Raw genomic sequence first — 24,253 nt, forward strand, 5'->3', positions numbered from 1 at the left:
TATGGGTGCAAAAATCGGCAGGCTGGGGGAACGTCTATGACATCCAACGTTGGAGAGTGCGTTGGCGAGGGGCGAATTTCATTTGTCAACGTAATTTTGCCAATTCAATTAATGCTCATTTAATGCAGAGCAGACCAACCAGCATACACAAAAGCCCACAGACAACCAAGTGGGCAGTTTAAGTGACCACAAATGGTCGGTCATGCAAACTCAGTGGCAGGTTCACAATTCCTAGGGGTGCAAACTCTCCCAAAATAGGGGATTCGTAAATCGAGATTTCAGAGAAGTAATAACTAAAAAGTTTTTTGTTTTTAATTCCAATTTTTCTCTTTATTTCGATATTAAGTCGGTACTTGAAAAGCTTAATAGTATAATGTATTTATTTTGTTAACCGACCAGAGTAACTATAATAGATTTTGTTGACAAATTATTATAATATGTACAATTAATACTCTTGTTTGTTCATATATTTTATGGCTAAACATTAAATATGAAAGAAAACTAACCTTACAAAATATATGTCAATACGATTTTTATACCCTTGCAGAGGGTAATATAATTTCAGTCAAAAGACGGACATAGCTAGATCGACTCTCCTGGTGATGCTGATCAAGAATATATATACTTTATAAAGTCGGAAATGTCTCCTTCATTGCGTTGCAAACTTTTCACTGAAATTTTAATACCCTCTGCAAGGGTATAAAAACTGTTCAAAATCAGAGGACAATATTCTTGAAACAATTGTTGATCTTGTACAGTTGCTAGGATTGATTGTTCCACTTAATATTACTTATTAAATCTATCAGTAATAAGAAATTAAGAAAATTAATACATATTTCTTTGATCTCCATAAATTAATGAATTCAGAAACAGTATTCTGTGAAAACACATGATCTACATAGACCCCGTCGCCGTAGACCCCTGCCCATGCGAATCGCATTTATGTTAGGTTTTGTTCGCGGTCGCTCCATACAAACAATGGAAATTTAAACAGATTTAACTGTTGTTGATAATGACACAACTGAAATCAAAATCAGCTGATCTACCGCTTAAAAAGTGCTATTCGAGACAAGTGCATATAATTTTCTTGTACACCACTGACTAAATTTGCATCTTTCTAATTTTGATTTCTCCCAGAAGGAATCAAAACTAACATTTATATGGGATTTAAATGGGTCCATGACATGAACTTTTTTTGCTATTTAATATTAATAATTCAAACATCTTACTAAGAAGTAAAGAGGCAACATAAAATTATTCTTTGATTCATGATCAAGTTAGCTAGCTTTGTTAACTAATTTATCTGATGTTATAGGATTTTCGAACCTTTCAATTTAAAATAAAGAGCTTCAATCTATTACTGAATAAACTCATCCTTTAGGCAACCTCGAGCTTATAAAAAAATTCCATAATAAGATTTAAATTACAGCCAGTGAGTGCAACTCAATTGAGCAGCACTCAAGTCCGCCCCACAATTGAGTGCTACATACCCCACATTGAGCCGTGCTCGAAGGTATAAAAGTGGGAGCAGCCCAGTCCACAGCCAACAGTTTCCTCCGGGTGATCACAGAGCAAGCAATCAGTCCGATTTCAATTCTCTCATAAAGCAAAAAAGAAACCCATTTCAGTATGAAGAACACTGTTGCCATTTTGCTGTGCGCCTTGCTGGGTCTGGTGAGTATTAAGTAAACAGGAGCTCATGGCAGCCCGTAATCCGCCTGATCCATTTCAGACCTCCGCCGCCGAGTACAAGCTCCGCACCGCCGAGGATCTGCAGAACGTGCGCAAGGAGTGCGGCGCCACCAGCAAGGTGACCGAAGCCCTGATCGCCAAGTACAAGACCTTCGACTACCCCGACGATGAAATCACCCGCAACTACATCCAGTGCATCTTCGTCAAATTCGACCTGTTCGATGAGACCAAGGGCTTCAAGGTGGACAACCTGGTGGCGCAACTGGGCCAGGGCAAGGAGGATAAGGCCGCGCTGAAGGCTGACATCGAGAAGTGCGCCGATAAGAACGACCAGAAGTCGCCCGCCAACACCTGGGCATACCGTGGATTCAAGTGCTTCCTGGGCAAAAACCTGCCCCTTGTGCAGGCCGCCGTCCAGAAGAACTAGGAAAGGCGCGGCGCAGTTTCACGTCAATTCTATAAGCGCTAGAACAAACCGCCATCGAACAAGGCGGGATTTTCGAGTCGAAATCCGCTCAGGCTCTGCAATCCTACAATTGAAATAAAAACCATATAATAGTGCTTGAAGAAAGAGTGTTCTATTTATTTCGCTGCCACACAAGCTTAGTTATTGATTAGCAGGACTGGAAGCGAGGCTGGATCGGTTGGAGCAGCTTGATATCATATCCTGATTCCCAAAAACCTTGTCCCGCCCAAAGGAAAGGCATTGAACGCTTGTTTAATTCGATTATATTTGTCATCTTTTTCAGTTCAGTAAAATTCAACTTCTTTTCTTTACTCTATATATTTTTTGAATATATAAATGACGCACTTTCTTTTTTTTTCTATTTTGTTGATTTACTTCTTTCCCAAGAGTCTTGTGTTCTTTTGATTTTTTTTATTATTTTCTTCCTTCTTTTACTTGATTTTTGCCATCTTTTAACTTCTTTTATAATGGTTTGTGGTTTTCTTTTGCGTTTCTTTTATATATATTTATTGATATATATTTTTTTGTTTTTCTAAATCAACTTCTTGTTTTTCATAATCTTTTTTTGATTTTTTATTTGAAAATAAAATGTGTGAAAAAGGGGTGTTTGGTGTTGGGTGCTTCAAAAAACATTATAGCCAAGTCAAGATATTCGTTTTTCCATGTTGATTTTTTATTATTTTCGAAGTCTCTTCTTTTTCGCCTTGTTTTCTTGCTGGAGATGCTTTTTTTATTGAAACGATTTTTTTTCTGGCGTTTTCTCTTGTGATTGTTTTCTCTTTTTTGTTTTTATTTAGCAAAGAAGTTTGGCAATAAAATAATGTTTTTTGAAATAATATTGTAAAAAAATCTGAAATCAAATAGTTATTGGATTAAAGAAGAGTGTCGGTAATTTAAACGAAGGCATTATTATTCGTCCCAACTCAATGAGGATGAAAGACAAGGCATTCACATAAAGGATATAGGTGCTAACATTATACATTTTTGACGCCCCCAATTATCCGCCTGTACTTGTGCTATACGAATATTAATTCTCAATAATACGTAGTGGATAGAATTGTTCCAATTCATTAAGGATTGATTGCATTTACTACGTACTTTTCAAATGTCGATTTGAGGCTTTTTAAGGTAGCGTATATAAAATGGAACAATATAGTTTGTCCTATTTTTAATGACTATTTATTTATCTATAAGTCTTTAATTTCTATGGTTCAGACCAATATATTTTATACTATTTTAAATATTTATTATCTGTATTTATTATATTTAACTTCAGTTAGTTCTAAGAAATGTATACAAAAGTAATACAATAATTGTTATATTTTACATTTTGTAAAGTAGCATTATGATTGCTTCCATAAAACGGACACAGCCTAACAAATAAAATCCCTAAAAACAATTACCGGCCAAGGACATTAAGGTAGATAACAAGCAGTCTCGTTCGTTTGGTTTTTAGATGAGTTCAGTATTGAGGGCTTACCTTACTAGGGTTTTAATAAAACAATAATCAGTATGGAGCGTAGTAATTGGCGCGACCGCGGTAACCCCTTCTGAAACGAAAGACAGACCGGGATTAGCTGGATCCAAACGGTATTCGCCGGAGCCCACTTACATAGCGCGTCGGGCGCCACGGAAGGTTGAGTGACAGCACGCTCGAGAGACGCGGGCTCCCCGACCCCGGAAGCTGCCGCGAGCAAATCGGTTCGTGGTGGAGAGGCCAGGGCGGTTTGTGCGCTTCGACATCACCTGCAGGGCAAGGAAAAAGGGTTAGAGTGTAATCTTAAAGATATAATATAAAAATTGTCCGCTACTCACGGCAATACAAAATATAGACTACCTTGAAGCGTAAATTAAAAAAAAAAGCAAACATATAAGGCACACACACTATGTATGACAAGTTCGCCATTCATTTGTGTAAGTGGTTTGCACGGCGAATCTTATGGATATATGAATCCAAAATCAATCCAAAATACCGGCCTTCTTTAGCTGTCACAGTAAGTTTGGAAAAGTTGTTATGATTAAGAAAAGCAATTTGGTCACCAAAACTTTATATAAGAATAGTACATTTCAACCAAATTAATATTCCTGAGAAAAAACAAGAAAGGAAAGCTAACTTCGGGCGGAGCCGAAGAATATTCTGTAAGTTATGGCATTTCCAATCGTTCACTTAAATGGCAGCTATAGGATATAGTCGGCCGATCCCGGCCGTTCGGACTTATATACTGCGTGCAAAAGAACGAAGTGTGTGTGCAAAGTTTCAATTCGATATCTTTAAGACTGAGAGACTAGTTCGCGTAGAAACAGACAGACGGACATGCTTATATCAACTCAGGACGCGATCCGAAGAATATATATACTTTTTAGGGTTCCTTCACTGCGTTGCACACTTTTTACCAAAATATAATACCCTCTACAAGGGTATAAAAACGAACACAAAAATCGTAACTCCTTGCCTTTGTCCTTTTTACCCTATGAGTAGCGGGTATAAGTACCGGGTATCTACCTTGATTTGTCGCCCTCGGAAGAGGGTTTCGTTCATGGCCAGTGCCGTCTCGACGAACTCTTTCGATCCGAACTCGATGTACGCGAATCCCTTGGGATGTCCATCAGCCTTGTTGCAGAGTATGGTGACGCGGTTGATGGTGCCACAACCATGGAAGTGGGCTTCGAGTTCCTCGGCCGAGGCGCCGTAGTCCACGTTGCCGACGTAGACGGACCGCGTGTCAATCTCCTGCTTCTCCTCAAGAGAAAGCGGCACGGTCGCCAAGCCGGGGGTGGAGCCGCCGGCCATTTGTTTGTCCACTTCCGACTGCATCTGCTTAATCTTTTCGGCCTCCTCCTCCATCTCCTTGACGCGCGCCTTGATGGCCTCCAGTTCGGGATCGATTTGCATACTGCCCTCGTCCTAGCGACCCGGAAAAGATGGGATTGAATAGGATTTGGAGCAATTAGTGAACGCCCAAAAAACACGGCAGACAATGCGAAGCGACGCTTTGAAAATGGCAGCCATTGCGGTGACTTTCGCCTTTGTATATCCCCCAAAAGCTTGGAGAGCTTTTCCAGGGAATTCGGCGGGCTTTAGCAGGGCGGGCCAAGAAACTGGTTTTTGACCATCTTATCTCAAACCCAACTCACCTCGGTCTCTGTTTTGATCTCAGTCTCCTGCTCGCCATTCGTCTCGTCCAACGACTCCAGGAGCTGATCCTCGTTCAGTGTGATATCCTCATCGGCCATTGTTATATTTTTGTTTACGTTTGCGTTGGCTGTAAAAGCTCGGGTTCTTGGTGGAGCAAAAGCTTACGGCGTGGTCCGAAAAACGGCAGTTGTCGTAGTATAGTAACTAACTGTCAATGAAAAAGGCAGCGAAAGTGAGCACGAAGGGAGTCAGAATGCAATTGCAGGGGAAGTTTATGGCACTCAAATTAATTGTTTTAGGTCGTGAAAAGCATTAACACATGGTTTTAATACGCTTTTCCCTCCCGCATTCCACTTTTAACCACTGTTCTTACGTTGAAAGTATGTACAAAAAGGGTGCTCGCTCTGCTGACGTTGAGTTCGCCCAAAATGGCCGCGGTGTCGTGAAAACACACGTATTTAAAGTTGATGTTTCTAGGTGCAAAGTCAACTATGTCGCAGTCTAATTGGTTTTCTTGCGCGTTAGACCACCCTAGCACTTAATTTTAGTGTTTATTATCGACTAATATTTACAGAAATACGAGAACGCACGTAAATTTTGCCACCGAAAACAGATTTGTATTCGCCTCGTTTCTAGAGATGGCAGTGCGGTACAGTTTTCGCCCCGATATGTTTTTGGAGTGGAGAATCATATCGATACCTTTTTGTATTTTTGTAGCATAGCCTCTTCACACTGCTTAAAATTGAAAAACAAAAGTTTGATTCCGAGCGATCAGACTGCCGCTGCTGTTGCGAAAACATCTGTTTATGCTACGAACCAAGCCGTGAAGGACTATATTACGATATCTCGGCATGTTCGATTTTCGAGGACCACCTTAATTCTTTACACCAGATCAACGAAATCCGTTCGTCAGCTATGAGAGAGAGCGAGGGCAAACAGCTGACGAACATATTTCGTAAAACCCTAGTACTCAGATCGACGAAATCTGTTCTTCAGCTCTCTCATAGCTCATAGCGAGAGGCATACAGCTGGTAAACGCTTTTCGTCATGCTCTCTTTCACCCCTGTATTCAGATCGACGAAAAATTAACAAAAAAGTACATCGCGCTGCCAACCACCTGAAATAAAGTCTGGATGAACGTTCGTCAGGATCTAGCGAAAAGATTAAAACTTTAATCTTTTGGGGAATCTGTTGTCAGAGCAAAGTTTTTCGGAGATCAAAAACCAAAAACACAGAAAAATCGACTGCAAGAACTTAGGGCAGCTATGATCTCTAAATTACCAAATAACTATCAGCAATACAAAAAAAAATAATTTTTAATTTACAATGTTTTCTAATTTCTTTGTATAGCGGCAGACATGTCTTGCCAAAATAGTTGAGAATATCCTTTAAAGGCTCTTTCCCGCAAATAAGATTTTTGAGTTTTAACTGCTTGTCAACAAACCCAGCTGATTGGCAGTCCGGCCGTAGCACGCTTAATTCAGATGAATTCTCAAAAATGCAGTCACACATTAAAGTTTTTCCGCTAGCGAACTCGTTTTTCGATCTGGGTAGTAGGCTTAATAATCAAAAAATTATCAGGAAATTAAAAAAAAACAATCTGATGAACTCACAAAAATGCTACCACCTTAGAAAAATTAAAGATTTTCCGTTGGCGAACTCGTTTTTCGATCTAAGAACTAAGTTTTACGTAAAAAATTAAAGAGTCCACTGAAGTTAACATATCGCCAAATATCGATAGGTACTGGTTTTTTAATAAGATTGGCATCGCTTCTGTTGCGGCAGCAGTGTAAACAGACATTACAATTTGGTTAACTATCCATGTACAATATTTTGCGTTTATTTGAAAATATTTGCGGAATATTCACCAACTGTCCTCGCAATTTCATTCTATAGTTTCTGGATGTCGGAGTTATGGTTAAATCTGAACAACAGCAACCGCTGATGAAGCACTAGTAAAAGGGAACATGAATAATTCTTCCGATTCGGAGTACGAGGACACCGAGTACCTGGTATTTGCGGATTTTAAGAACCACATTCAGCCTCACCAGTTGAAGCACGAGGACGCGGCAATCAAGGTCATCGGGATCGAGAGTGACACGCCCATGGCGGAGGTGAATGGCAATATCTACCGGGGACGCTACGAACACTCAGTGGGAACCAACGTGTTTTTCGAGAAGGACAAGGACAACTTGGCCAGCGATCCGCTCTTCGAGTCCGTGTGTCGTCAACGCTACCAGTACGTGGATAAGTCCACTAAGGTGATATCCTTCGAGCGAGTCTACGTCGACAATTTGCACCTGGCGGCCGAGAAATCGGTCAAAGCTGAGGAGGGAGAGCAAGCCGAGGCCAAGGCAGAGTCATTAAAGTTGAATATTACCTATAAGGAAGCGATTAACAAGTTCGGAGAGGAGCATTAAGTAAGCCTAATGCAATTTACAAAGTATCCCCTATATTCACTATTACCCTCTTTAGGAACATGGAGAGCCATTCGACAGTTAGCGCTTTAAATCTGAAAGATTTCCTTGCCGACTATCAGCAAAAACTAAACACTGAGGACAATGTACCCTTTTTCATGCAATCCAATCCCGTAATCGTAGACGTGGGTGATAGCTGTTCCCTGAACTTGATCGAATCCCCAGACGACATCTCGGTCCCAAACTTCCAGCCGGGAGCTGATGTATTTCGTCCAACTGTCGTCCGACCCCAAGATGACCAGCATGTGCCGGCCACCTATTCGGCACTGATCCATTACAAGACCAAGTCACGTAAATGTGCCTTTGGACGCACCCAATACTCTCACAAATTGAACCCGCCGCCGACGGACTGCCATGATCTCCAGTTGGATGCCTGCGAGCTGGAGCTAACCGTGCGTCTCTACCGGCCACCGCGTGCCTACCATAGAGGATTCAAGGTTGAGATCCCCGTGTTTGCCGAGGAGTACGTCTGCCTAGGCAGCAACTATCTGAGCGAGCTGCGCGACAAGATCAGCTGCGTATGCCGTGGCAAACGTTTCGTGGACATCAGCAACGATCCAGATGCTCCGCTTCCCACTATCGACACAAATCCGGGATATTTCTTTATCAACGACACCTTCTACAATGACAAACGCAATCCCAACAACCCCGACTATTCGGACACTGTGTTGAAGTGGGCGGCTCATGCGAACGGTGTACGAGGAGAAACGCTCAAGGCGGAAGATATGGAGGGCAAACGGTTTATCGATCTTACTGTGATCCCGGGATCGCCGCTGCACTACCTGCATCACGGTAATTGCGAACACCTGTTTGTAATCTCACAGATCGAGGTGCTAACGCCGCGCAGTAAACGCCCTGATCGCAGTTTATATCCCTATCCTCACGCCTTTAGTACCTATAATCGCAGGACCTGCTACATGTGCGGCATTCGCAGCTACAGCTTCATTGTTGATCAGTCCCGCCGACAGCTGCACGATCCCTCTTACCTGTGCCGCAGCTGCTTTCTCAGTTTCTATTACGTGGATGGCCAGAAGGTTGGTCAATTCAAGGCCTATCGCATATATGACCATGCGGAGGCCGAGGACGAAGAGGAGGAGCGTAAGGGATGCGACGATGGCGACATGGTTGTCGGACTAGACGATTAAGTCATCATTTTGGAACATGAAAAAAAAATAAAAATAAACACTTGTCTGGAATGTTCGCAAATCTTCAAAACATTTTCCTAATGTATTTAATTTTACGATATAAACTAATTTTACTATATGATTTTCTGCTGTTTTGTAAATGCATCCTTGGGTAAATACACATAGGATTTTAGACGTGATGCTTGTTTTATTGCAAATTCCATTGACTCCAGGATCGCTCAATGAGTTTATTAATATTTTATAGTTGTAAAATATTCGTAGATAGATTTAAATAAAATACATACATATTGCAACAAGAGTAATTGGCATTGAACAGATTCGATTGCCGTAAAGCTGCCTAAATTCCATGCAATCTAGATTAGCAAAAAGTTAGTGTTCAAGTTAGGAATACAAAAATGCGAGCAACGTAAATAGTACAATACATCTCACTTAGGACTAACGTTAATACATATATGCAATAGTTAAATTTTTACAAAAATTTAAGGACTCGCGCTCTCGCGTGCAGAGTAAAGACTTGACCAAGACCCATGGAAAACAAACCAATAGACTAATTATGGCCAATAACATAGTTATTTATCCTAGACAAAATACTAGTACTAGTGGTACTTAGCAGTACAATACAGTAAAAACCTGCGCACTGGGATTCCGGTGTGCATGTGTGTTAAGAGACTGTGCGCTTAATTACTGGGGCGTAGAAATGCATCAAAAACATATTGCCAATCCAACCAACACATATCATTACGAGTAACTACAGGCTGGGATTCGATTCGCCCGGACCTCTTTGGTGTACGTGCTTGCGTTTACTTCCGTTTTAAAGCTTTGACCAGCGGGTGCTCGGCGGCGGACAGCGGGCTTCTAGCTCTGGAAGACCAGTTCCCGTTCCATCGCCAAGTACTCCAGCATCTGTGCGGGCACCGGCAACTTAGCCACTTGCTCGCGCGACATCTGGCGCTGCAGGACCCGCCGGCACAGGTCCTGAAGCTTGGGCATATTGGCGTACCGGCTCAGCGGATACTTGAGGATCACCGGAAACGGCGGCTGCATCTCGTTGGGCACCTTCACAAAGCAAACAAAGTTGTCGTTGGTGCAGCGGTGCAAGATATCCTCGATCATCTCTACAATCGAACCGTACTTAAGCTCCTCGAAGTGCCAGAAGTCGTCGCGAAACTCCAGCCGATAGTGCAGTGTTACGTTTACAATCCGGAAGCTTAGGGTGAACTGGGATCCGCTGGTCTCCGAGTCGCGGACCAGGAACGACCCAGTCGGCTTGTCGCTCAACTGCCGCTGTGAATCGCGCCTGGAGATTTCGCCCCAGTACCACACTTGGCTGAAAACAAAGGGAATGAGTCACCGATCGTTGACCGTTCGAGAAAGACGGCGCTTACTTGAGCATTTCGGAGCAGGCCTTGTACATGACCTGGTTGGGAGAGTGGGCGCCCTCGCGCTCCAGCCACTTCTTCCGAATGAAGCGCAAGTAGTCGTGTGTGAATGGCAACGTGGGCTCCTGGCAGATGGCCGGAGTAAGGAACTCGTAGGTGGCATCAGTAGTGCCACCATCGTCACATTCTCCCATCGAGTGCCAATTGCGCAAGGAGCTGAGACCCTGGCCCACCTTCCGACGCAGTCTGGCGAACACGTTTCGCTTGTCCTTGTCTTTGTCCCGCCGCCTGCGCAGTGTTCCTGTGCCAGTGCCCCCATTGCTGCAGCTGGCCATGGAAGACTCTGCTGGCTCAAGGACACACACCTCGTTGTTGTTGTTCTGTGATGCACTGGTGGAGGCGGATGCGGATACGGACACGGTCAGCGCCGAGTCCGACTTCTTGCGCCTGGTCAGCGAGTGGAACCAGCCCTTTTTCTCCTTCTCCCTGTCCTTTGTGGAGTCGCCCCCGCCACAGCGCTCTTGGCCCCGCTGGCTGCTCTGGCTGTGACTCTGGTCGCCGTGGCTCATTTTGGAGTGGGATTAAAACCCTCGTGGCGGTATCACATCATTGATCTAAATCGGAGCCGTGATTAATGCGAAACTGAATTGATAAGAACTATTTGTTTTCGTTGGAAGTAAGTACACAAGAAGTGGCTAATCGTTATCGGACGTGCATACAAGTTTGCTATCGATAGCCTAAGGGGGCTTAAATGCTTATTTCTGACATGGTTTAATTTATTTATGTTATTTAAGATTAGTCAACTTTTTTTAAAATTTCTCCCGGTTATAATTAAATTTAAAATGTTTAAAAAAAAATTATCAACGTTTTTACCATACCTTGGAATCGAATTCATTTATTTGTGTTCTTTGAAATCGCTTAAAGGATATAATAATTTCGCCTGTTTAAAATTAAAAGAATTTGAACCTAAAAAAATTGAATAATAAAAAACATCGATGCAACGATAGCGAAATCGAATTTTATTCCACCTCTAATATAGCAGGCGGTTTCTTAGTCCGCAAATTTTTTCAATACATCTAAATTATAAGCCGAATCGAAGCATGCACCACTCAAGCATGAAAGTGGATCTCTCCAATTTTTTTAAGGACGAACGCCGGCAGTCGTTGGTTTTCATCGATTCAAATTGGCAAAACATTAAGGACCTACAGGATCACATTCAAAGTCTTTTCAATTTGGTACGTGCTTTATGAATTGGTATTCATTTTGTTCTAAAAAAAAACTGCGTCCTGCAGAAGGACCTTAATTTGCTCACCACAGATGGATGTTTTCTGCCCCCAAGGGAATCTATCAAAGTACTTAAATCAGCCGAAGGACTAAAGTATGTGAATTTTCTCTCCTTTAAGATGAAATAAAAGACTATTTCATTGCTTTCAGGGCCTTCCGGTTCGTCAATCATGACAAGGATACCTATGCGAGTACGTCTCCAGTAAAATCCACCAAAAAGCGAAAGAATCGGTCTGACGAAGAAGACATTCAGCTGAATAAATCCGACTTGACTCTTATTCGCTCATCAAAACGCTCAAAAAATCACTGCACTACAAATTGGCATCAAATCGATACAGAAGCATCTGATGTGAAAGCAGAGGAAAAGAAAGGGAATGCACCTGAATCTTCTGTGGAGTCAAAGCGCTCTAAAATTCGAACAGATACTTTCCCTGTGATTGCAACAGATGACTCCCCAAAGCAGGTAACTTCCAAAAACAAAAACCAGACGATCTCGCCCAAGGTTCCAGAGAAAACTTCTGATTTGACAACTGTGAAGGAAGAAAAGGCACCTGTTCTTTTGAGTCCTGTTGGAAAATCTAAAAAATCTAAAAAGAAGTCAAAGGCAAAGCCGCATGACATTCCGATAGAAAAATCTCATGTAATAGGGCTGGAGAAAGACGAAGCTCACAGTCCTTTTATTCTGGAGCATTCCAAAGACAAGAGCCTCTCGACATCGACTGTGGTTTCATCGGAAACATCTCAGTTAACAGGAGCTGAGAGGGATGATCCCGAATCGACTGAGATTCCATCGGAGACATCTCATTTAACAGCAGGAGAAGGGGATGGGGATGAACATGCACCCAAGGCTTTCACTCCCAAGAAGACAAAATGTCCTTTGCCTGAGGTTATTGACAATGCGGTAGGGGGGGAAGATGAAACACTACCTCGTCCTTCGATCTCATTTCGATGCCCCCTATTGGACCTCGACTCGAATATTGCGCGCACATTTGAAATTCCCCGTAGAGAGCCCAAGGTTCAAATATTAGAAACTATAATATTAAAACCAATCAATGGACGGCTTATACCGCAGAATGACACTGCGAAAGAGTTTGCAAAGCCATTGACAGTTAACGATGAAGCAATACAACTGGAAGTCAATGAGAAAAAGGCTTTTTCAACTATTATGCATTCGGACATCTTAAAAGAGGTTAAAGTGCAAGACGAATCACTTTCCGCATCTGTACATGATGCAGATGAAACACCTTTGTCAAAAGATACAATTGAAGATTACATTATTACTCCAGAAGATAAAACTGAAGCTGAAGTAACTTTTCCTGATACAACTAAAATGGAAAGCACTTTTCCAGCCAATTCTACTTTAGCTAAAGACGCTTATCCGGACGATACAACTGAAGCAGAATTAACTCTTCCGGGCGATTCCTCTGTAGCTGAAGAGATTCATCCGGTCGATACAACTGAAGCAGAATTAACGGACGATTCTACTATAGCTGAAGAGATTCATCCGGTCGATACAACTGAAGCAGAATTAACTCTTCCGGATAATTCTACTGTAGCTGAAGAAATTCATCCGGTCATTACAACTAAAGCTGATCCAACTCTTCCGAACGATTATACTGCAGCTAAAGAAAATCATCCGCTCGATACAACTGAACCTGAAAAAGTTCGTCCAGCTGTTAAAACTTATGCCGGAGTAATTCTGGGAGAAAAAGGCGTAATAACTCTAATTGAGCCTAAGTTGGAATCAAAGGATATTAAAATTCCACCGGCGCGTGCTTGCGCTGACAATTTTATCTCCGATTCCGACGATGATGTCATGCTGGTAGATGACACTAATTTAGACTCAGACTCGGATGTAGAGTCAATTCCAGGTGCGATCACTTAAAAAGTAATCGAAATTAAATTTAAGTGAACATATTTTAGACCCGAAGGATAATGGGGCTTTAGATATTATTAAGGACCTGCTGCAGAGTGCATCTCCGCTCACCAACTTGCCGACCAGAGGCGATACGATTATATTCAAGCTGCAGAGGACAAAGGGAGATACGAGTTCCAAGACAACCGAGTTTCTCGCCGGCAACTGCACCTATGTCAACCGCCGCACCAAAACCGTCACAGTGGAGACCATTAGTAACTCATTGAAACTCCCAACATATATTTCCAAACCTGACCTGCACTTTTTTTAGCCTGTCCCTCTGGAGCCAAACGCATAATGAGCCAATATGTGAGCAGATTAGACGATTCTGCTGAAGAATTGCCTTCTTTAAGTATCAATCTTAAGGACATGATAGAAGCCAAAATCGTTGTAACCACAGTGGACTGATTTTGTGTACATTCTTGTGTTCTATTTCCAGGGACTCGTATTTTTAGTTTTTAAAATATAACCGATTAAACAACATTTAGAAGTACGAAATATTTTTTGTTAGCTGTGTATCCCCTATTTGATGTGCTCCTTGATCTTTTTCAGCAAGTCGTCGGCCTCGTCGCCAGTCTTCACACGCAGCAACAGGGATGTGGCCTTAGAGTCCTCTGGCGTGGGTACGCAGACCATCATCACGTTGTTCTTGCCCATACGCTGGCAGGGTATTCCCTCGGTCAGAATGAGGTTGACGAGGATGTTGCCGAGATTGGTGTCGGCGCGCACGAGAAGCTGGGTCTTCTCCATGCCCTTAACCGGCTTCAAGTACAGCGTGCCCACGCCGCGGTCCCCAAAATCCTTTTCCTTTTTAATAAACACCTTGCACCGTTTCGAGAAAACGGCGTCATCCTCCACTACCTGTTAAGATATAATATCTGAATTAGCTTTCCATTATCTAGTGCATTCTGTAATCATTTCACCTGTTTGAACTCGACCTTTGGCGGCTTGTCTTCCTCATCCTCAGCTTCTCCGCTGGTCACAGCTGCTGCTGGCGGCTGGATGCTTGCGAAGGAGAAGGGTGGGGCACTGGCGGTGAACGAAAAACCCTTTATGCCATCTCCAGCTCGGTCGGGAGCTTTGCCAAATTCTGCAAACAATGAGGTACTGGGCTTGTCGTCGCTGTTGCTCTTTAGCCCGAAACTAAAACCATTAGTTTTCGGTGGCGGGGCCAAAGTATCATCCTTTTTGGTGATGGTATCCTTCGCCCCGAAACTGAAAATGCTGGGTTTAGGTGCATCATCGGCCTTGACTTCCCCCGCAGGCTTTGAGGCCAAACTAAAGATACTGGTGGCAGGAGCTGCTATTTTGGCGGAGGACGGCGACAATCCACTGGAAGCTGCCGAACTGCTAAAGGAGAATAGCGGTATAGTGGATGTGGTAGTCGTCCCACCACTGGTAACAGTGCAGTTGAGTTTCTTGCCGAAGGCCGATGTGGTGCTGGGCTTGCCAAACGAAAACGCGACAGCCGGCTTTGATGGCGACGATGCAGTGGGCACGACCGCAGCTGGGACTTCAAAAAGTGGCGGTGGTGGTGTTGCCTTCGTGGAGTTTGTTCTAGCGCTCTCCTCGTCCTGCAGCTCCTTTAGGTGTTTCTCGTAGTTTTTGAACACTGGCGTTAGTATGCAGTAGGGACTCTTGTCCATGTGTTCCTGGAGGAACTTCATGACGGCCCGATTCAGCTCGGCCACGCTCTCTCGGTACTGGGAGGACTCCAAGGTGACGCTGGCCGGTTTCCCACTGCTGCTATCCAGCGACGATTTCGGTTCGCCCCTTTGCTTCTTAGTCACTGATATGTTGTCGAAAATCGAAGTTGTCGGCTTGGCGCCAGCGGTGGTACTTGTCGATTCTTTGACCGAGGGCGGGGCTTTGCAGGTGACGCTGCCAAAAATGCTCGAGCTGACCGGCTTATCGGCCGCACTGGAGCTGGCCACGAAGGGCTTGGCTGGCTCGCTGGTGGAGGAGGCCTTAGTGTTAGTGGTACTGGCCGGCAGGTTGGCCAGAAAGGAGAATGGCGATGAAGCTGCCGCGGTTGCAGCCGGCTTGCCGAAACCTAAAATCAACCAAGCAATGAATGAGCAAGCCCCACAGAAGTGCCACTGACCAGCTACTCACCGGAGAATCCGCTGAAAACGCTCTTGGGCTCTGCAGGCGGCTCATCGGCGGCATCCTCGCCAGGGCCGGCGGATCCGCCGACTATCTTGCGGCGCGCCTTCTTGATAACGCGTGTCTTCAGCTCCTCCTCGGTGGCTGTGCGGAAAGTGCCGCGCTCCTCGGGCTCCTCCTCCTGGTCCCAGTTGTCGTGGTTCAGGTTCGAGGTGGCCTGTCGCTTGCCAGCCATCTTAAATGCAGTCTATATTAAATTGCAAAGCAAATGCCAGGTGAAAATGTAGGAAAACCGAACGAAACCCACACCGCGTTGCTGCTAGCCGATAAATGTTATCGAGCTCTCGGCGAGCGCAGTTGTGAGTCCTAGGACTGTAATCGATAATCGATTGCCGTATACATATCGATAGGGCAAAAACAACACTCACTGTACTCATCGAGACGCTAGCAGCACACAAATCGCAATAAAACAAAAGTATTAAATCACGCCTAAAGTTAGGTCAACGACGACCATGTCCAGTGCCGCAAGACCTAATCCGAGTGTGTTCCTGTTCCCGCTGCCATGAGGCCCGCAATTTTAGGACCCGTTGCCCGGGCAATGCGCATTTTCCTCCGTCATCGTTAATCGTGGAGTACTAGTACTACAACCGAAAACGCAGAAAAGCGAAAAGCAAAAAACCCAAATCGCGAGAGGATGAGAACGCCAGTGTTTGGATTTATGGATATAGTGCCAGGGAAAGTGCGACGAGCAACAACACAAATCGGGAGTGAACAAAGGCGTAGAGACACTACGTACAGTGCATAGGCGTTATCCTGGTTTCTCTGCTATTCGCCATCCCGCTCCCACTTCCATTCGGCCTTGGGCGCAAGCTGGTGTGCGTGTGCTTCGCGTCTGTGTGAGTGCCGAGTGTGTGTGTCCGTTTGCGTGTGAGTGATACGTATCCTGAACAAAATGCCGCCATCCCTGATTGCCGTGTCCGAGTTTGTGGAGGAGACGCGCTCCGACTACAGCTCGCCCACCACCTCCACCTTCGCCTCTCGGATGCCCGACTGCCGCCATACAATTGGCGTACTGGAAGAGGTAAGTCCTGTCTAAATGGAACCACAGTTGTATGCCTCTACTGCCTGAGGCACCTTTCCGTCTCTATAGCCACAACCAAAACAAAAGTTCAAGGTGTCCGATGAGCAAATCAAGACATAACACAGGTGTGTTCCGGGACTCGCAATCATAGATCAAGAAGCAGTATTTCGTTGTTTAAAAAGACTTAGTGTACTATAGATTGAAATATAAATAATAACACAAATCAATTCAATAAATTCTTTTCCTGTTTTCACGTCCTAATGTTGTGTTGAATTTTGTTTACACAAATATTACAATAAGTTAAGGCAAGGGGCAATAGTCTTCGTAATATACCAACAGTTTTTTAAAAAGCTTAAACAATGTTTTAAAACCAATTATCAAATATTATTTAAGTTTTACTTATCATTGTTATTCTTTGTAACGGTCCATATCTTTTTAACCGATGAAACTAACTTTTTATAAACAACTAAATTTTGAAGGACTGATACTTTTGCAATCCCTTGTTTTTTCCCTATGTCATTAAACATTGTCACTAAATACGATAAAAGATTTTATTATTTTCCAAAAAGTTATTAATATTTTTTATTTCTCGATAATCTCCTTTTTTGTCTCGTTTATTTTTCATTGCGTATTCTACAAATATAGACTTAAATGTAAATCATTTGTGGTTTAAAAAAACACTTATTCTTAGACTGCTCATACGAATCGATTTTAGCTCAAATTCGTTAGTAAGAATTCCTTGAAAGTGAAAACCGGAGGATGACTAGCTATGTATATGGCCGCACAATACTGCAGTGAACGAGGTAGGCGACGCCCCCTGCAAAGCAATGCTGATTGTTATTATTTGCACAGGGGGGCTGCAAAAAAATTTGTAAATTGGCTCAGCGCCAAAATGAGCCACCGCCTGTTATTTTAATGCGGTCTCCCTCTCACCAGCTCTCGCTCTCTCTTTCTTCCCGCAAGGTGGTTTTTCTCGATTCCATAAAAATAGTATTATGAAAATACAAAGTGCATTCCTGACTGTATCAATGCAGATGGAAGCAGGATCAGGGAAGAGGGAGCCAGAGTCGGAGTGTTTTCCCCATGAGCATGCTGCAATTTCTATATTTATTCACGACAGCTGTAATGTCGCTTCTTACGAATATACATATATATGTATTACGTTCACCCCGTCTTCCAGCTGATAAAGCTAAGCACACAAAGAAAAGGCCGGAAAAGGCGTGTGATAAGAAAAGCGAAAAGTGAGCTATAGCTATTCCCGTCCGGACACTAAGTCGGTGGGGATATATCGCCCACTGAAAACACTGACTGCCTAAGTGGAAAATTCATATATTTTGTCATTCAGAAAGCACCCAGAGTGGCCCGATTGTGCAACATATATGCTCTAATTCCCTCGGCAAATGCAGCTCCCAGCGAAACAAAATTAGACGATTTATTGGTCACGTCATTCCCACTTTTTCCCGGAACTCTGGGCCGCCTTTTTGGACACCACATCAACCATTTAATATTTAATTTCGCTGATGGATTTTTGGTGTAGCCCAAGCAGCCCAGTGACCTCCATTCCCACCAGTTAAATAAATTTTATTTCATTTTTTCAGCCAGTCCCTCCCATTGCGTGTTTATTATATTCGGAGCAGCTGTAAAACTGTCTAAAATGAAATTTAATTTGGTTCAGCCAAAAGTTTCTCTGTGTGCCATTCATTTGGCCGCTTCTATAACAAAGTGTTGCGGTTTTAGCCTTCTTCTGGGGCTTTGACTTATTATAAATTAGCATCTTTTGTTATCAAAACATCCAACTGGCCGGGCAACTCGTCAACTGAGAGAGAAACAAGTTGACGAATATTGTTAGCTGGTTTTTGTTTTCGTTCTAGGCGTGTTGTTTGCATTCCCAGTAATTTGCTCAACCTCTGCTCATGACTAATCTTCTCCAGCCGATTGCTAGAGGTTCGATGGTCCCCAGATGTTTGCAGCTATCGCGTAGTATCGAATTGCAATCGCAAATAGTTAGGGTTCCCCTGGAGCCCGCTCTTCGCCAATTCGCCTGTACATTTTTTCCAGCACATAAAATTTAATCTAATCTTCAGTTTTTATTGCCCAGTTACTTGCCTGGAGCTTATATTTCGATTTCATCTAGAAGGTAAACGATCTCTACCGATTTTTATGTGATTCCCAGGCGAATTTGAATCCCTTGCCGGCTAATTTAATTTTTTATAGAACATTTTGAATTGAAAGCAATTGGTGGAGTCAATGGGTCAACGAGGGAAACGAACTCTTTCCTTCTACTTCAGAAACGGGATAAAATAATAGTTTTTGTTGTTCCGGTTTTTGTTTATCGAAAGGGTCATCTGCATTAAAACATTAATGATGAAAAAAGGGATGTGCATTGGTAAGGAGAAATGCTTCAAATCTTTTTCACTTGGTGCCTTAATTGGTGTATGCGACTGCATTTGAAATGGGGCTTGTTCGGTTATTAAGTTTAATAATAGAAGTGACCTTGTCGAACATTTTCAATTAGCTAGTGCCATAAAATATGTGGGAACACTGAGGGGGTTGGTCAACCAACAGGCGAACTGAATACCTAATGCCGATATTGACGCGCACTCAATCAGAGAATATTGCTCATTCGGCTGCCATCCAAGGCATTTCCTCTATATTGTCTCCCCATTTTTGGCTGAGATCGGGAATGCATTGTGCCTGCTCCTTTAGATCACAGAAGGTGCTGCCTAATGTTTCAAAAACATATCAATTTGAAAATAAAAACAACCATATTTTAATGACATGTTTTATTAGAAAATAGTTGTCAAATAAGTATAAAAGTAATTACAACTTTATATTTAAAGTGATCATTAAAATTGTATAATAAATTGATTTACAATATTAATATGATAGCAGCAACTTCAGAACCATAAAAACATCCGTTGTGCTTAATATTCAAAGATAATCTAAATTTCATTGACTAATTGTGGCTTTCTCTTCTTACAGCGATTAGAGTTTGATCGGGAGGGTCTAACAAAGCTAAAAAAGGCGGTCAAGGCCATCCACAACTCGGGAAACAGTGAGTACAGCTTCTGAGATAGGCTACCATATAAATTATTTGCATGCGAATTATCTGTGGGGATCCTTTTATCTTACAGCACATGTGGACAATGAGATGTTTATGGTGCGGGCACTGGAGCGTCTGGGGGGCAAGGTCATCGAACAGGATGAGCCGGATATTGGCGCCGCGTTCCTCAAGTTCAGCGTGGTCACCAAGGAGCTCAGCGCGCTGATGAAAACCCTGGTACATATCAGTAGCTTGGAGAGCGTTATCTGTGTGCTAATTTGTTTACCCACCAAAACAGATGCAAAACATCAACAACATTGTAATGTTTCCGGTGGACTCAATGCTGAAAAGCGAGCTGCGTGGCGTTAAGGGCGATATGAAGCGGCCTTTCGACAAGGCAGCCAAGGACTACGAGGCCAAGTTTATCAAGATCGAGAAGGAGAAGAAGGCCCAGGCCAAGGAGGCGGGCATGGTCCGTACAGAGATCGACGCCGCCGTGGTAGCCGAAGAAATGGAGAAGGAGCGCCGTCTCTACCAACTGCAGACATGCGAGTATCTGCTCAAGTACAAGGACATCAAAACCAAAACAGGCATCGAGTTGTTGCAGCACCTTGTTGAGTATTATCACGCACTGAGCAAGTGAGTTAATATGCACAATATTCCCTGGAAAATATCTTTAGGTATATTGTTTCCCATCCATACAGCTATTTCAAGGACGGTCTTCAGACGATCGAGCACTTTGGCACTTACATCGGCGATCTTAGCGAGAAGCTGCACGAGATTAAGCAGAAACAGGACGAGGATCGTCGAAGTTTGTTGGACCTGCGAACAGTCCTTCGCAGCACTCCGGACTTTGAGCGAGTGGACAATGTGCCGTCGTCGGAGAGCCGGAGCGGAGGAGCTGGCTACTCCCTCCACCAGTTGCAAGGCGACAAGCACCACGGCGTCACCCGGCAGGGCCACCTGCTCAAGAAGAGCGAGGGCAAGGTGCGCCGCGTGTGGCAGAAACGACGTTGCCGGGTCACCAGTGACGGCTTCCTCGACATCTTCCATGCGGACGAGTCGAAGCCGCCAACGCGCGTCAATCTCCTCACCTGCCAGATTAAGCCAGTGCCAGATGATAAGCGCGGCTTTGATCTGATAAGCTGTAAGAAAAAAGCTGAATGAATTGTTCAAGCTTTGCCCCATACCTTTTTTTTTTTTCTAATTCTACTGACTTTTCCTCTTTTCCACTTTTCAGACAATCGTCCGTATCACTTTCAGGCGGAGGATGAGGGCGACCAGAAGGCCTGGATGGCCGTGCTGGTGAACTGCAAGGAGAAGGCGCTGACCAAAGCCTTCCAGCACGCTAATCCTCAGATGAGTCCCAGTCTGGTGGAGCTGCAGAAGACTGTGATCCGCTACGTCCAGCTGCTGCCAGGAAACGATCGGTGCTGCGACTGTGGATCGCGCAACGATGTGACCTGGATCAGCCTGAACTTTGGCATTCTGGTGTGCATCCAGTGCTCTGGCGTGCATCGCGACCTTGGGGTGCACCACTCGCGCATCCAGAGCCTCACGCTGGACAACCTGACCACGGCAAACCTTCTGATCGCCCGTGCCATGGGAAACAGTACGCTGAACGACATTATGGAGGCGAAGCTGGGCAGGGGCAAGCTCCAGCACGAGAGCAGCATGTATGTTTCAATTGGACCTGGGTGATAGTGTCCATATCATAAGTTGCATTCTGTGTTTGCAGGGAGGAGCGCTACGACTTCATACGCGCCAAGTATGTGGCTAAGCGCTATGTGATGCGGACCTGCTCGGACGACAACGACTTGCGCTGCGATTTAGAGCAAGCTGTGGTCAATGCGGACATGAGTCAGTTGCTCCAGGTGTGGGCGGAAGGAGCAGATCTCACCTGCTGTCTGCCCAGCTCGGATGCTGGCGAGACGGCCCTCCATCTGGCCGTGCTGCGCGAGATGGGATCCACGCTGCACATAGTTGACTTCCTCATCCAAAATATGCCTCCCAAGGGCCTCAACAAGGCCACCAACCCGGCCGGCCTGCTGGACGTTACCGGAAAGAATACGGCGCTTCATCTGTGTGCTCTTCATGATCGCAGGGAGTGCATGAAACTACTGCTCCGCTCGGGGGCGGATTACGAGCTCAAGAACTCACAGAACAAGACAGCGCTGGATATTGCCAAAGAGATGGGACACAATAGCTGCAAGGAGCTAGTAAGAGTTATCTAATGTATTTAATTGGAAACAAAATAAGCAATATTTTATATTTTACAGATTGAATGTGCCATCAAGAGGGAGAAGAGCGCTTTCGACCACATCAACACTGATTGGAATCTGCCCAATGAGGATGGTTCGACGGATTTTAGCGACGATGAGACAGTCATCGACGAGCGCGTAGGTTATTCTTACAATCCATTTGAAATCCATGCTGATCCCTGCTTGGTTTGCTTGCAGAAATCCCGCTCGCGTCCCCCCAGTTTTGCTGGCGGGGACTCGCCCGTTCTGCGCTCACGTTCCTCCACTTGCGACTCCATACAGTCTAGTTCTAGTCCAATCGCCAACTGTCCGAGCCGTCAATTCACTTTGCCCTCCGGTCTGCCCAGCTATACACATTCGGCGGGCACATCACCCAAGCAGCACATAAGCGTGGGCCAGTACCTAGGGAGTGCCACTAACGTGGGTGGCGGTGGGGCCGGAAACGGTGGCTCCAGTCCCAGTTCCGCCTCCAGTCAGAGCGTCCGCGCTGCGAGAAACAGCCTGAACATGCAGGGTGATCTGGGCGGTCATGTGACAGGCGCACGGAAGTCCACGTCTACGGCCAATATGAACTCGCTGAAGAAGCGTACGGCTCCGGCCCCGCCTCCCGGGACACTAGGTAGCGCTTCTTCCAGTTCCTTCTACGGCACATTGCCTCATCCGCCTCGCCACTCGCAAAACTTTGATGCCAACGACATTCGCGCCATTAACCACAAAAACCAGTCGCTTGACGTGGCGTACGGCACACTGCCGCATCTTCGGAGTGTTGAGAGCAGTCCTCGAGGCGGAGGAGGATACGGTTATGGTGTTTCTCAGGATCCGGGAGGGTCGGGCAACGGGAGCAACAACAGCCTTATGCCCGCTATGACTACCTTTGGCCATAAGCGTTCGCCCAGCGGTGAGTCGCTGAACCGAAATATCCATTTAGCGGGCGCCAAACTGGTTTTGCCGCCCACCGGCGAGTTGCCCACGCTAAAGCATGTGGACAAGTCGGCGCTGACACGGCCTAAGATTCCACCACCAGGACCGCCATCTGGTAAGCTTCTGTTGATCGCCAAATCTTTATAGTCAAACCTTAATTTTTGTCCTCTCCCACAGAACGTGAAATTTCAAACGGCCAATCGAACGAGAGCATCAGTTCTATGGACGAAGGTCCTGTGGCGCCTCCTCGCAAGGTAAGTGCCCCAAACAGCGTGTAGTGGGTAATTGAAAGGACCTGTAGCTCAAAAACCCATACCTTTCTCTGTATTTGATCTGATCCGCACTCGGCAAACAAATTGCAGCGCAAGCAACAAATCATCACACTGAGATGCCAGTCCAGCGAGGAGACGGTAAATGGCAAGCACCACCGCTCATTTGCACTTTCATACTTTGCCAAGCGAACTATCCAAACTTATTGTTGTCGTTGCTGTTCCAGTTGTCGTTCTACTACTAAGTGTCTCGTTTTGTGCATCTCTCAAACGCTCTAACCCTATGCGCTCATACTCACTTACTACAAATATTGAATCGATCTTTCTCTGTGTTACATTTTGTTTGCTCTCTACGTTTTTGCACTGCTCAGCTTGGCTAATGCTTATCCTTTGAAATATTTCAGTTGATTAATCAGTCGTCCAATTTCACCGACTATGAGTCCTGGCACACGGATATGGACAGTTCTGGCGGCGGTCTGGACCATTCCGCCGAATCGAATGTGTCATCGAGTGACAACGATCGGCTCAACTCATCGCCTGACAATCCATCGAAGAGCGGCGGACCAGGACCAGGCGGAAAGTTCCACTATGTAAGACCTTTATTTTCTCGTTCTCATCAAAGTCAACCCCAACTAAACTAATCTAATCTTTGCAACAGAATGGGCAGCGGAGGTGCCGAGCTCTGTACGACTGCGTGGCGGACAACGATGATGAGCTGGAGTTCAAAGAGGGCGAGATCCTGATCGTGCTGAATGAGCGGACCGACGACGAGAACTGGATGGAGGGCATCATCGAGGGACAGCCAGCGAGGAAGGGCATGTTTCCTGTCAGCTTCGTGCATATGCTGCCAGATTAATCAATCTTTTGTTTGTGCTGAGTGTGTGGCTGAGCGTGATTGTATATAGATATATATATCGATGTGTGTGTATGCGTTTTTTTAAATATTAATGATATATAAGACAAGTTTTTATTTATTACAAGCATTTTATCACAAGGCGTGCGACTATTTATTTACCTAAGACTAAATATGAAAACGTCTCAAGTGAGCCACCATTAGCTTAGAAGCCAACTACTCATT

The 24,253-nt window shown here is 44.6% G+C and overlaps 8 protein-coding genes across 15 annotated transcripts; 5 read left to right on the forward strand and 3 right to left on the reverse strand.

Moving 5' to 3' along the window:
* Nucleotides 1-1,537: 1,537 nt before the first annotated feature.
* LOC108038050 (general odorant-binding protein 99a) lies at nucleotides 1,538-2,259 on the forward strand. The gene is made up of 2 exons (XM_017114764.2): nucleotides 1,538-1,674; nucleotides 1,733-2,259. The coding sequence occupies exons 1-2, from the start codon at nucleotides 1,630-1,632 to the stop codon at nucleotides 2,117-2,119; spliced, it is 432 nt and encodes a 143-aa protein (XP_016970253.1). The 5' UTR covers nucleotides 1,538-1,629; the 3' UTR covers nucleotides 2,120-2,259.
* On the reverse strand, nucleotides 2,252-5,968 carry LOC108038049 (polyadenylate-binding protein 2). 4 transcript variants are annotated; one of them, XM_017114762.2, is made up of 6 exons: nucleotides 5,668-5,945; nucleotides 5,294-5,502; nucleotides 4,662-5,063; nucleotides 3,771-3,904; nucleotides 3,639-3,705; nucleotides 2,252-3,008 (listed from the first exon to the last, which is right to left on the reverse strand). In XM_017114762.2, the coding sequence occupies exons 2-5, from the start codon at nucleotides 5,390-5,392 to the stop codon at nucleotides 3,666-3,668; spliced, it is 675 nt and encodes a 224-aa protein (XP_016970251.1). In that variant the 5' UTR covers nucleotides 5,393-5,502; nucleotides 5,668-5,945; the 3' UTR covers nucleotides 2,252-3,008; nucleotides 3,639-3,665. The 4 variants fall into 4 exon arrangements, with proteins under 4 accessions (XP_016970251.1, XP_016970249.1, XP_016970248.1 ...); XM_017114760.2 differs by having other exon boundaries at nucleotides 2,969-3,008; nucleotides 3,639-3,708; nucleotides 5,885-5,968; XM_017114759.2 differs by having other exon boundaries at nucleotides 2,969-3,008; nucleotides 3,639-3,708.
* A 917-nt stretch (nucleotides 5,969-6,885) lies between these two features.
* Nucleotides 6,886-7,714, forward strand: LOC108038047. Of its 2 annotated transcripts, none has more exons than XM_017114758.2 (2): nucleotides 6,886-7,117; nucleotides 7,191-7,714. In XM_017114758.2, exon 2 carries the CDS (start codon nucleotides 7,262-7,264, stop codon nucleotides 7,712-7,714), a length of 453 nt encoding a protein of 150 aa, XP_016970247.1. In that variant the 5' UTR covers nucleotides 6,886-7,117; nucleotides 7,191-7,261. The 2 variants fall into 2 exon arrangements, with proteins under 2 accessions (XP_016970247.1, XP_016970246.1); XM_017114757.2 differs by having other exon boundaries at nucleotides 6,886-7,035.
* Nucleotides 7,715-7,773: 59 nt separating this feature from the next.
* Nucleotides 7,774-9,090, forward strand: LOC108038045 (snRNA-activating protein complex subunit 3). The gene has a single exon (XM_017114755.2). It carries the CDS (start codon nucleotides 7,774-7,776, stop codon nucleotides 8,914-8,916), a length of 1,143 nt encoding a protein of 380 aa, XP_016970244.1. The 3' UTR covers nucleotides 8,917-9,090.
* Nucleotides 9,091-9,467: 377 nt separating this feature from the next.
* Nucleotides 9,468-10,994, reverse strand: LOC108038046. The gene is made up of 2 exons (XM_017114756.2): nucleotides 10,302-10,994; nucleotides 9,468-10,243 (listed from the first exon to the last, which is right to left on the reverse strand). Exons 1-2 carry the CDS (start codon nucleotides 10,862-10,864, stop codon nucleotides 9,772-9,774), a joined length of 1,035 nt encoding a protein of 344 aa, XP_016970245.1. The 5' UTR covers nucleotides 10,865-10,994; the 3' UTR covers nucleotides 9,468-9,771.
* A 318-nt stretch (nucleotides 10,995-11,312) lies between these two features.
* LOC108038002 (coilin) lies at nucleotides 11,313-13,987 on the forward strand. The gene is made up of 5 exons (XM_017114686.2): nucleotides 11,313-11,530; nucleotides 11,588-11,673; nucleotides 11,730-13,450; nucleotides 13,503-13,709; nucleotides 13,766-13,987. The coding sequence occupies exons 1-5, from the start codon at nucleotides 11,396-11,398 to the stop codon at nucleotides 13,900-13,902; spliced, it is 2,286 nt and encodes a 761-aa protein (XP_016970175.2). The 5' UTR covers nucleotides 11,313-11,395; the 3' UTR covers nucleotides 13,903-13,987.
* On the reverse strand, nucleotides 13,900-15,940 carry LOC108038003 (nuclear pore complex protein Nup50). Its single transcript, XM_017114687.2, has 3 exons — nucleotides 15,610-15,940; nucleotides 14,418-15,547; nucleotides 13,900-14,355 (listed from the first exon to the last, which is right to left on the reverse strand). The coding sequence occupies exons 1-3, from the start codon at nucleotides 15,833-15,835 to the stop codon at nucleotides 14,017-14,019; spliced, it is 1,695 nt and encodes a 564-aa protein (XP_016970176.1). The 5' UTR covers nucleotides 15,836-15,940; the 3' UTR covers nucleotides 13,900-14,016.
* A 77-nt stretch (nucleotides 15,941-16,017) lies between these two features.
* Nucleotides 16,018-24,169, forward strand: LOC108037998 (arfGAP with SH3 domain, ANK repeat and PH domain-containing protein). 4 transcript variants are annotated; one of them, XM_017114679.2, is made up of 13 exons: nucleotides 16,018-16,681; nucleotides 19,664-19,736; nucleotides 19,816-19,961; nucleotides 20,023-20,363; nucleotides 20,429-20,871; nucleotides 20,965-21,400; nucleotides 21,463-21,943; nucleotides 22,004-22,123; nucleotides 22,184-23,021; nucleotides 23,084-23,160; nucleotides 23,269-23,316; nucleotides 23,580-23,765; nucleotides 23,834-24,169. In XM_017114679.2, the coding sequence occupies exons 1-13, from the start codon at nucleotides 16,553-16,555 to the stop codon at nucleotides 24,029-24,031; spliced, it is 3,516 nt and encodes a 1,171-aa protein (XP_016970168.2). In that variant the 5' UTR covers nucleotides 16,018-16,552; the 3' UTR covers nucleotides 24,032-24,169. The 4 variants fall into 4 exon arrangements, with proteins under 4 accessions (XP_016970168.2, XP_016970170.2, XP_016970171.1 ...); XM_017114681.2 differs by having other exon boundaries at nucleotides 22,268-23,021; XM_017114682.2 differs by lacking the exon at nucleotides 23,269-23,316 and having other exon boundaries at nucleotides 22,268-23,021.
* Nucleotides 24,170-24,253: the final 84 nt, after the last annotated feature.

The sequence above is a fragment of the Drosophila rhopaloa genome, unplaced genomic scaffold, assembly GCF_018152115.1.
Source record: "Drosophila rhopaloa isolate 14029-0021.01 unplaced genomic scaffold, ASM1815211v1 contig_69, whole genome shotgun sequence".
NCBI classification, from domain to species: Eukaryota; Metazoa; Arthropoda; class Insecta; order Diptera; family Drosophilidae; genus Drosophila; species Drosophila rhopaloa.